Source organism: Myotis lucifugus, unplaced genomic scaffold, assembly GCF_000147115.1.
Source record: "Myotis lucifugus unplaced genomic scaffold, Myoluc2.0 scaffold_37, whole genome shotgun sequence".
Lineage (NCBI taxonomy): Eukaryota > Metazoa > Chordata > Mammalia > Chiroptera > Vespertilionidae > Myotis > Myotis lucifugus.
This window is the reverse complement of record NW_005871085.1, coordinates 2,186,977-2,199,212: the sequence shown is the minus strand read 5'-3', so window position 1 is coordinate 2,199,212 and position 12,236 is coordinate 2,186,977. Positions and strand designations below refer to the sequence as shown.

General features: G+C 37.5%; 1 protein-coding gene and 1 long non-coding RNA gene across 17 annotated transcripts in view; both read right to left on the bottom strand.

The window, feature by feature from the left end:
- SCMH1 (Scm polycomb group protein homolog 1) overlaps positions 1-12,236 on the bottom strand; it is a 109,277-nt gene that overhangs the window by 88,382 nt on the left and 8,659 nt on the right. For 6 of the 16 annotated variants that reach the window (XM_023752700.1, XM_023752705.1, XM_006087242.3 and 3 more), the window contains exons 3-5: positions 10,977-11,106; positions 4,302-4,370; positions 3,867-3,890 (exon numbers count right to left, since the gene is read on the bottom strand). In XM_023752700.1, coding sequence (XP_023608468.1) covers positions 3,867-3,890; positions 4,302-4,370; positions 10,977-10,989 — 106 coding nt within the window. In that variant the 5' untranslated portion in view covers positions 10,990-11,106. Of the gene's footprint in view, positions 1-3,866; positions 3,891-4,301; positions 4,372-10,976; positions 11,107-12,236 lie in introns of those variants that run through there. The other 10 variants (XM_023752697.1, XM_023752703.1, XM_023752701.1 and 7 more) reach the window with 7 other exon arrangements.
- LOC111825705 lies at positions 5,436-9,089 on the bottom strand. The gene is made up of 3 exons (XR_002828906.1): positions 7,899-9,089; positions 7,401-7,575; positions 5,436-5,484 (listed from the first exon to the last, which is right to left on the bottom strand). It is a non-coding gene; the product is annotated as an uncharacterized LOC111825705 (long non-coding RNA).

The window sequence follows — 12,236 nt, the reverse complement described above, 5'->3', positions numbered from 1 at the left end:
GATGTCCGATGCCGGTTTAAGCCCAATCACTGCGGCAGTCGGACATCCCTCTCACAATCCGGGACTGCTGGCTCCTAACAGCTCACCTGCCTGCCTGCCTGATCACCCCTAACCACTCTGCCTGCCAGCCTGATAGCCCCTAACCACTTCTGCCTGCCGGCCTGATTGCCCCTAACCACTTTTGCCTGCCAGCCTGATCACCCCTAACCACTTCTGCCTGCTGGCTTGGTTGCCCCTAACTGCCCTCCCCTGATGGCCTGGTAACCCCTAACCGCCTCTGCCTCGGCCCCCACCACCGTGACTTTGCCCAGAAGGACGTCCAAATGGATGTCTGGAAGACATCTGGTCTAATTAGCATATTACCCTTTTATTAGTATAAATAATATCCCCCAAAATGTAAAGTACAAGAGATCCACTTAATTGAATTTATGAATCCCTTTCTCTAATAGTTATTCATTCAACAAATATTTATTGAACACCTACTATATGCCAAACCTGGTTCTGGGCACTGGTGATATATACATAGCAAAGAACAAAGCAGACAAAGTCTCTGCCCACAAGAAGCTTACATTCTAAAGGGGAAGAGAGGCAATAAATAAACAAATAATATATATCAGTTGGTACCAAGGGTAACACAGATACTAGATAATAATTATATAATTCCTGGACCTTTTCAAATAAAGAAATAATAAAGCAAAGTAAGAGGAAAAGAGAGTGCTGAGAATGTGTTGGCAAATTAGATAGGATGGTCAAGAAAGGAATGTTGATGAAGTGATAGAAAAATTAAGACCTAAAAGGTTCCTCCAGCCTCTCCTTCAATACTATAATGATGAGAAACTCATTATTTGCTATTGTTTAATGGTACAAATGGATAGACTTTAACTTTTTAAAAAATTTATCTTTATTGTTGATAGTATTACAGATGGACACAGACAACAGACTTTAACTTTTATAGTCAGCCAAAGTCTGCCTTCTTGTAACTCATAGTCTTTAGACCAGAAATTCTACTCCAAGATTACTGTCTGAAAAGTGTTCCACTGTTTATATGTATCATAATTTACATAATTTAACAGCAGTATTTGTTGAATACTACTGATGGTCATTTAAGTGTTTTCTACTTTTTGATGAGTATCTGTCTTTGTGCACACATCTTTTACCATTTTTAAGATTAATTCCTCAGGGTAAATTCCTAAAAGTGATATTAATGAACAAAGACTATGCATATTTTATATTATAATACAATTCTTGCCAATAGTACATGAGACTATGTTCCTTGCAAAAACTGTTTCAACCATTGCCATAATTTTGATAAATTTTAGTGAGGAAAAAAAGAAAATACACATGCTTTTATTTGCAATTCTTTGATTACTAATAAAGTTAAAGATCTTTTTAGGCTTATTAGTCAATACTTATTTTATTTTGCCATTTTCACTGAGGTATTCTGTTTATTCAAGATTCTAAGAGTTCTTAGTATATTAATGATATCAGTCCTTTGTCTATCATATATGTTGAAGACATTTGTCTTAGTCCAGGGGTGGGCAACCCCTGGCACGCGTGCCAAACATGGCATACTAGTAACTTTTGCTGGCACGCGAAACCCTCTCCTATAATCTTCCATTTACAATTTTTTTCTTAATATCGACTTTTTTATTTTTCAGATAAATTCAGTGTAGGTGCATCTTAGATAAATAAATAATTTTACATAACATGTATATATTAAAAATAAATGTATTTTTCATCATCATATACTGTGTTTTTGTCGCTCGAATGAATTTTATTATTTCTTCAAGGTTCTTCACATACGTACACCTTAAGAGAGATCAAGTAGGCGTAACATGTTCTCAAAAAATTAGGGTTGGCACGCAGAAGAATTTTGAGTCAGAGATTTTGCTGGTTTTGGCACGCACTCACAAAAAGGTTGCCCACCCCTGTCTCAGTCTGATAGGATTTGCCCTTATATTCCTCAACCTTTTTTTTTTTAATGGCTTCTAGTTTTCATATCATACTTTCCTTACTTCAATATAATAAAGTATTAACCCATGTTTTCTTCTAGGATTTCTCAGGTTTCTTTTTTTTTTTAACATTTAAATGTTTTATCTATTTGGAATTTACTCTGTGAGACAAATGAGGCAAACATGGAGCTTTCTTTTTCATCTTTATTCAATAAGTGTGCTTTAACATCATTTATTGAATAAATCATTTTGTCCACTGATTTACAATGTTACATTGATCATATGTTAATTTCTTATATATACTTGGATCTATTTCTGGACTCTATATTCTGTTCCTCCCATCAGTCTATTCCAGCACCTGGAATACTTTGTTTCATATAATTTCATAATCAATTTAAGTATCTGATAGAGCAAGTTCTTTTCAAAGTCATACCCTCAATCCTATGTATTCTTGGCACTTTCAAATGGTTAATAAGTTGTGGCACATCCAGCATTAATAAAACCCAGTTATTCTAAAATGTCCAAAGCTAAATTTTTGAGATACATAGTTCATTCTCAAAAACACTGTTCATAAGATTTTTAGATCAATAGCTTGATATCTGTTAATTTATCATCTAAAGATAAAACACCAAACCAAAAAAATAATTTCTGGCTTTACCTGTCTTCCCAGGTAAAGAAATCCATCCATATCCCTGTCTCCTATAACATCATATTCACACCTTTATTTTCATGCTCATCACATTTTATCATAATTACTTATGTAAGGATAGGGGCTATCTTTTATTAATTTTTAAAAATCATCACTGTTTAACAAAGTACCTGGAACTTAATAAAGGCTAAATAAAAGTTGAGTGAATGAAAAGAAGCAAGCAAGTAATAGTCCTTCTCTTTTCTGGACTAGTTAGTAAATTCACACCTGGGATAGTTGCTAAATAGCATTAAAATAATAATCCTCCAACACTGAAAAGTATTTAAGTATTCAAGATGTTTTCACATCCATTTAGCTTATGTAACATTCTTAACAACACTGTTAAGTAGGCAGGATGGATTATTATCCCTGTTTGACAAGTCTAAAAACTAAGGATCACAGTCACAAAATTTCTAAGAGGCAGAGTTGGCTTTCAAAGAACCCAGAAGTTCTGGCTCCTAGTCTAGTGTTCTACTACTTTATGTTATCTTTATCAGTGGGCAGTGAAAGTAATGTTATTAAAAGAAAAGGTGGAGGAAGCAAATAGACAATAACAGAGCTGAACAAATGAAGTAGCAGTAACAAAATATATAAAAATACTTGAATAAAAATCGATAAAGGCATCGGGCTATCAATATACATGTAATATGTAGAAAAATTTTAAAGAACTCTAAGAAGTTAAGACTGATGTTTATATAGGAACCTTGAAGGCTGATAGAGAAATATCAATATCAATATTTCTCAAATCCTACTCCTAAAGTATACTATGCAGGGATGAAAACCAAATGCAATATTAGCCTGACTCTTGTTATTTGATATTTTAATATTTTAGTTTTTATTTAGTTAAAAATTTAGAAAATCCTTAGGTTTCATTTCAGTTCAATATCTCTCATAAATAATTTCTTTGGGGAAAATCCCACCAAATTCTTATGTATGGATGGTGGGGGTTTGTTTTAGTTCTGGATTTAGTAAATTATGAGGTTACTTCCAGTTTGGTTCAGTTCCCATGCTCCTTGTAATTAAATCCCACCCTCTTCGTTTTTGTTAGCTTGGTCTGTGGCCTCCTGATAAAGAGGGTTTGACATAGCAGCAGAGATGAATTACATGGGCTCATTATGTAGATAAGAGCACAGGATCCACTAGTTTTAGATAGACACATGGAATTCTTTTCCTAGTTATAATCTAATCACTGGTTTAGTAACAGAAACACAAGAAAAATATCTTACCTAACTCCAGGATGTCAGTAGCTTCTATTAAAGAAAAAAATGTTATAGCATAAGTCATCATGACAAACATCCCAAAATGATAGAAAGGTGAAGATCGGGGGGTAAAACGAGGGCTTGAGAGTTCCAACTCTCTCATTTTAAAAGACATTAAGTTTAGTAGTAATAGTTGTAGAAGTACTGGTATACCACCCAAGCCTCTTAAAAACTATGGAAGTCCAGAGAAGCTAACCAACTATGCCTAAAGCTATGGAGCTAATTTGGGATTATCTGTACTAAAATTTCCAGTTCAAAACAAAGCATATTGCTTTTGACAGATACCTCTATAAATGACAATATTTGCTTTTGTTTTAACCAGTGAATATTTTGTACACTCAAAGGTTTTATGGTAAGAGATGCCAGATAAGTCTTCCATGCTAAACAGAATATTTTTCTTACCTTGATATTGGGATGCAGACTCCAACAGATGACCATATTTGTGTTTTCTAACATCGTTCCAGTCTATTTCTGTGGGAAATAAAAAAAGAAGTCATGTGCAAAGAAAATATAAGATTCAATACTTCTCCAATTGAGGAGTATGTATTAATAGTTTCTGACAAAGTACTTCTTAGACTCTATTCTAAGGAAATAATTCAAGATACAGAAAAAAAGGTTTTTATTTTAAAAGCTTCCGTAATGTTTATAAATAACAAAAAAGGGGGGAGGAAATACATAAATGTTGAAAAGAGAAGGCTAAGTTATTCCAATACATTCACTTGACAACGTATTTTGCAGCTCTTAAACTTTTACAAAGGCAAAACAATAAAACAGGAAAATGTTTAGGTTATAATGTTATCTGTTAAAATATGGGATAAAATTATATTCATGGAAAAATAACAATTATGTAAGAAATGACAAAGAACACCCCTGTTATGAGCTAATTTGTGTCCCTCCAAAATTCATGTTGAAATCCTCCCTAGTATCTCAATGTGACCATTTGGAGTGTCTTTAAGCAGGTAATTAACTTAAAATTAGGTCATTAGGGTGGGCCCTAATCCAGTATGACGGACATTCATATAAGAAGAGAAAATTCGGACAGAGACTGGGACAAAGAAAAGATGATGTAAAGACACAGGGATTTTTTTTTTCAAATACATTTTATTGATCTTTTACAGAGAAGAAGGAAGAGGGCTAGAGAGTTAGAAACATCGATCACCTGCCTCCTGCACACCTCCTACTGGGGATGTGCCCACAACCAAGGTACATGCCCTTGACCGGAATCAAACCTGGGACATTTCAGTCCACAGGCTGGTGCTCTATCCACTGAGCCAAACCGGTTAGGACTTGTATGCATGCATATAAGCAAAACCAATGGACATAAGACACTGGGGGGGTGGGGTGAGGGCATGTGCCAGGGGTGGGGTGGGGGGGGGTAGGGGAGGCCAGGGGAAGGTCAATGGGGCAAAAAAAAAAAAAAAGAAAAAAGGAGACATATGTACTACTATCTGTAATACTTTAAACAATAAAATAAAATTTAAAAAAAAAGACATAGGGAGAAGACAGATGTCTATAAGCCAAGGAGAGAGGACTCAGAAAGAAAATGACGTCCGAAACCTTGATCTTGGACTTCCAGCTTCCAGGACTGTGAGAAAATAAATTTGTATTGTTTAAATCACCCTATCTGTAGTCTTTTCCCCCTTTCTATTTTCTAATCTCATATATTTTAAATTTTTCTATAAAGAGGATACATAACTTATATAATGGAAATACATTTTCCTTGTCTGAAAATTTAGATTCGTCTACTGACCATCTACCACTTTCTCACCATTAATCACCCATCACGTTTTCACTTCTCTTCCTACCCAGCTCAGATTCCATGATCTCTCATTAAAATCACTTCCTGCAAACACTCTGGACCCCCTCCAAGCCTCAATCCTAACTGGTTTAAGCCACTTATCCACCTATACCATGCCTATCCCAACAGTTCATTACTGAAGAAAAACAAATGCAAGTTTACTGGTCTCACTTTAAACTCATGGCCATAACTCTCAAATGCTACTTAACACCATCTGCAAATCACACCACATTCTCTACTAAGTTTGCTTTTCTACTTTCCAAAAAACAAATTCATATGCCCTTCTCTCTACGCATACTCCAAATATTCCCTCCCTCACCTTTGCCCTTAGGAGAGTACATTAATTCAGGGTTCATTGAGAAAACAACAAAAAGGGATAGGAACCTTCTACATGCTGCTCATTTCAGAAAGGTACACATCTTATTTAGTGGTATACTAGTATCCCCATTGCATAGTATAGTAGCAGGTTCTCAGTTAACATTTGGTGAATGAATGAAGCTACTTATTCATCATTCTTTCTGACTGTTCTCCTGTTGCCTTGGATAAAGTGTCCTTGTTTTTATCAAAAGTCAACCCTCAATTCTTGCTCCAGATCTCATTTCTTTTCCTCCTCGTAGGGCTTTGCAAATACCGCCCTTCTAATAGATCATTTGCATCAGCATTCTTACTACTCCTTCACCTATCAAAACAAATAAACACAAAAATCCAACAAACACCACCTCTTAATCTGATATATCTCTCTCCTGCTATGTCCTTCAATTTTTCTCTCCTTCATAGGAAAACTTACTTTATTTTTTTCCAATGAAAATGAAATGTTTTAATTATTCCAATTAAAATCCAACAAATATGGTTGGATTATATTTTAAAAAACAAAACATGCTATTTACAAGAGATAAACCTCAAATATAAAAAAGGGAACAACAAAAGAATATACCAAAAAAATACTGCCAACAAAAATGAGCTGAAGTAGTTTATTAGGATCAGATAAAGTAAGCTTTAAAGCAAAATATTTCACTAGGTATAAAGAGGTATACTTCTTTTTTTTTCTTTAAACAAAAAAGGGAAAAAAAGGAAAACTTATTTTAAGAGTTGTCTATAATCACTGCCTTCTTTCTTACATTATCGCCTCATTCAAATAGGGTTTTTCTGCTCACTACTCCAGTAAGATAACTCCCAAATTCCTATTTCCAGCACTGACCTCTTCTTGGAATTCCACACTTAATATACAATTACCTACAGACCATCTCTACATGGTTATCAATCAGATATTTCAAACTGAACAGATTGAAACAGTCTGACTAAAACAAAATGGCCTATCTTGCCAACCTGTTCCTCTTTTTGTCTTCCCCAAACCAGTAAGTGGCATCTCTATCACCTAGTTGCTTAAGCCAAATATCCTTGAAATTATCCTTGATGCCTCTATTTCCTTTACACGCACATCCAGTCCATCAGTAAGTTCTGTTGGCCCTTATCCCAAATCCATCCACTGCTCTTAATCTCATCATTCACACTGTAGTTCAAATCACCATTACCTCCGCCCTGGAAAATTACAACAGCCTGCTAACTTGTTTTTTCCTTTTTCTACTCTTGCCCTACTCCAACATATTCTCCACACAGGAGTTAAAGTGAGCATCCTTTTAAAACATAAAATGTCATTTATCTGCTTGAGGACCTCCAACAGCTTCACACTGAGTTAAGGATACCTTACAAAGCTATGCCGGATCTGGCTCCTGTCACTCCTCTGGTCTTATGTGTTATGACTTTTCCCTTTTCAACCACATTCCAGTCGAAGTGGTCAGTGTTCCACTCCAAGTATGTGCCTTCACTCCTGGTTTGAGGTCCCCTGTCTTTCCAGTAATTTGCCATGTCTGTTCTCCTCTAAATAATTATTAAAATTTACAAAGTTTATCAGGCTTAAAAATTGCTGACAGAGACAAAAGATATTAGGGTATCATAACTGAATTTATGTTTAAAGTTTTTCACAATTATTTTTATAATTAGAAGGAATGTATTTTTAAAAATTATATACCAATATATAGTGCATTTATTTATACAATTTTTCAGTACTATATGACTTAAGTAAAGATGAGCTACCAGTATATGTAAAATTGCGTCATGAAGCCACAATAAATAGAAATGAGGTTGCAAGATCATTAATAAAACAGTATTTCAAAGTGACTAATGCAGTTTAGAAGAAATACCTTAGTAAAGACAAAAAACAAAAGCCAGACTCAATGGTGAAGAAAAATGAACAAAATGACTTTAACTCAGTTGAAAGGTACCAAATAAAGTTCAATTCAAAACAATGAAAAAGGAACTTCTGAGAATATTTGAAACTCCTGGCACAAACTAGTGGAACCTAGAAAGCAGCACACAAAGAAGAAAAGGAGAGAAAACAAACTACTTTACAAAATGCTTAATTTTAAAGCATCACCATAAATTACTCAATGGATTAGATAACTGTCCCTGTATCAATTCCTAAATGAACATAATACAGCATCTGATAGAATTCCATATATTAAAAAAGGAGCTAGTGCCCAGCCAGTGTGGCTCAGTGGTTGAGCGTCGACCTATGAACCAGGAGGCCATGGTTTGATTTCCGGTCAAGGCACATCCAATCCATCAGTAAGTTCTGTTGGATCGGTCCCCAGAGAGGGGCATGCAGGAGGCAGCTGATCAATTATTCTCTGTCATCATTGATGTTTCTCTCTCTCTCTCTCTCCTTCCTTCTTCTCTGAAATCAATAAAAATATATTTTAAAAAAATTTTAAAAAGGAACTAGTCATATAACTTTTCAAGCATTCTAAGAATAATGGCCATGTTTCAGAGTATATGTAGCTACTATTTTTAAATAACTAGTTTTGTTTTATTTCCTTTTCCCAGGCAGGGTATTTCTTCTCTAGTAGTCCTTTTCCCAGTTAACAGTAACAATTCAGAAACCTGAAATCCTTTTTAATTGTTTGAACTCCCTGGCCTTCCAAATCAACTAGGTTATCAAATTATATCAGTTCTACCTCTAAAATGGCCATCTCCTCTACTCCTAATCTGAGTTAAGTTTGCATTATCTCTCAAGTCCTAAACTCTATCTAAACATAACAAACATGTCATACTGTTTCATATCTCTGGACTTTTCCCTCTTTCTCTATTTGAAAGAGTCCTATTTATTCATCATGGTCAAGGACAACTGTTATTTTGCAATAGTTTTCTGCTAACATCCCCAAGGAGAGTACAGGAACAGCTCTACCTCCTATTTCTATGCCTGTCACAGAGTATCAGAACTAAATATTACTAAGCTAGTCAATATTGCTGAGACTTGGCACAAAGCAACCACTCAAAAAAAGAAAAAAAAAGTTTGTCTTTTTAACCAAACTCAAAAATAGTTACACAATGAGAGAAAAATTATATGTATTAAGAAGTCAATATTTAAATGCATGCTTTCATAAAAACAATTTTGACATTGAGACTGATACTTAGATACAGACATCTATAACAAGGCACTTGTCCTTTAATCTATAAGAGGAAGAAAAATACATATTGGACAATGCCATGCTGGACAACTGAAGTTCAGTGTGGCTGAAGCAGAAGGGAGCATGATAAGAGAAGTAAAATATAGTTAGTATCAGTGGCTATATTTTTTACTATAATGGAGAATGCAGATCTACAAGTATCAAGAAGTCGATGGGCAGAGAAGCAGAGGTGAGGGATGGAGGAGAGAATATACCTATGGCCTATGGGACCTTGGTTCTCAAGGCCCATATACACCCTTGCTTTACACATGGCTTTGGTTGTTCAACCTCCTTAGTGATTAAAAGAATTATAACTATTTCAGATGTAGAGACAGAAGAAGACTTTAGAGAAAATATGATTTTAGTGTCAAGTGAAAGAGCAAGCTTGACTTAATATCGGACAAATCATCCACCTTAGAAACTATGCTTAAACATAAAGAGATTTTAGCTTTAAATATTTCAGAGAAGGTTCTTAGTTTTCACAAATCTCAAATTTTACTAGAATTTAAACTCTGAATTTTATAAGATACCTGTCTATTTAATTCAACTAATATTATTAAAAATATCATTATAAAATGGTAAGAATGTATACCTTCCAGAAATGGCTATAAGTTTTAAGGACATCCTATACAATAAAAGCCTAATATGCAAATTGTTCCCTTGGGTGGTCATTCGACTGAGAGTTCGACTGCTCGCTATGATGTGCACTGACCACCAGGGGGCAGCGCGAAACATGGTGGGCATCAGCGACGTAGCGCTGGCAGTGGGTGGCAGTGGAGGTGCTGCTGGCCCTGATGGGCCCCGATGAGAGTGGGACCACAGCAGGATGGTGGAGCAGGTGAGCGGGAGGCGCCAGGCCAAGGTGGGTGTGAGCGAGGGCCCAATTGCCCCGCTGATCGCCCCGCAGATGGTGACCAGCAGGGGCAACGCGGGCGGGGCTGCCACCCGGCTCCCAGGCACTGAGGGAGCCAGGCAGAGGGCCTGGCTCTGATCGATCACCCTGCAAGTGAGATGGTGGAGCAGGTGAGGGGGCGGCGCCAGGCCAAGGCTGGGTGCCAGGCAGGGCTGCAGGGCTGCGGGGCTGGGGGCACAAGCTGGGGCCCGATCTCCGCAGACCACCCCGAGGGACCCCACCCGTGCATGAATTCGTGCACCAGGCCTCTAGTTTAAGTAAAATAACATAATGCAAAGTTTCTAGCATGGTATCTAACACAGAGAAAAAATTCATTAAATAGGTTTTCTTTCTTTCCTTTCTTAATAATAATCTCTAGTGTAGTTGAACCATTACAGAATTATTTTTAAGTATTTAAATAAAAAGCAAAACTTCCACCCAGCCGGCATGGCTCAGTGGTTGAGCGTTGACCTATGAACCAGGAGGTCACCATTCAATTCCAGGACAGGGTACATGCCAAGTTTGCAAGCTTGATCCCCAGTGGGGGGCATGCAGGAGGCAGCCGATTAATGATTCTCTCTCATCATTGCTGTTTCTATCTTTCCCTCCCTCTCCCTTCCTCTCTGAAATCAATACAAATATATATAAAAATAAATAACATTGAATGTCAACTATAATTGAAAATTTAAAAAAAAAAAAGCAAAACTTCCAACCTCCTTTCATGACCTGGAAAATTCATGCTAATGACAAAAATGACATCATGGCTAACAGAAAAGGATAATGAATAATCTAACTAGTAGTGAGAAATTATCTAAATTCAATCCTTGCTAAGGCTCTTAATCCCTCTTACCTCCAAGTCAGGAGGGTAAAAAGATACTTACCACTAGGCTGCATAGTCAATGATCTAAAAACTGGACAAGGTGTTAAGAAGTTTGGGATTTATCCCTGGATTCACCAATACCTTGCTCTGACCTCTGACAAGTCAGTTTCTCTGTACGTTAATTTCTCCATCTGTAAAGTTGGGGTGGGAAAGGAGGAGACATTTATTACCATGTAAAGTACTGAAACTTTTAGTTATTAAAAAAATAGGCTACATTATTAAAAAAGTAGGACAGACACAATTTTTTTGCTTATTAGACGATCTCAGTGTTAGACAGTACCTTACAGTAAGTACCACAGGTTTAATTTATCTAAGCCTCAATATCTGCAGAGATAAAGAATATAGATACTTGCTACATTTGTTTCCATGAAAATGTATAATCCTATCTAATAATAGACAAACATGGTAATTAACCATACCTCCAACACGCTTCCCATTGGCTAATCAGGGCGATATGCAAATTAACTGCCAACCAAGATGGCGGTCGGCAGCCAGGCAGCTGAAGTGAACAGGAGGCTTGCTTGCTCCAGTGATGGAGGAAGCCAAGGTTTCCCGCCTGCCGCCGCCCAGCTCTGAGCTGCACTCTAAGCAACTATGTTGCAATTATAGAAGCTAAACAATCCCCAGAAACCTGCTTTCAGCCAGCCGGGCCTCAGAGCTGGAGTTGCAACAGTGTTTCAATTATAGAAGCTAAACAAAGCCCAGATACCTGCTTTCAGCAGCCGAGGTCTCAGAGCTGGAGCCGAGCCTCAGAGCTAAAGCCGGCTCTCAGCTCCAGTGACAGCCATAGAAGGTAAATAAATCCCAGAATAAAAAAAGAAAAAAGAAAAAAAGGAGAGGTTGGGAGCTTCAGTCACCCGCCAGCCTGAAAACGGCCCTCAGCCCCTCACCCAGACTGGCCAGGCACCCCAGTGGGGACCCCCACCCTGAAGGGGGTGTGACCAGCTGCAAACAGCCATCATCCCCTCATCCAGGCTGGCCAGGCACCCAAGCGGGACCCCCACCCTGATCCGGGACACCCTTCAGGGCAAACCAGTTGGCCCCCACCCATGCCCCAGGCCTCTATCCTATATAGTAACAGGGTAATATGCAAACTGACCCTAACAACAGAACGACTAGGAATGATTGGTCACTATGACACACACTGAGCACCAGGGGGCAGACGCTCAATGCAGGAGCTGCCCTCTGGTGGTCAGGGCGCTCTCACATGGGAGGAGCTCTGCTCAGCCACAAGCCAGGCTGACGGCTGCCAGTACAGCAG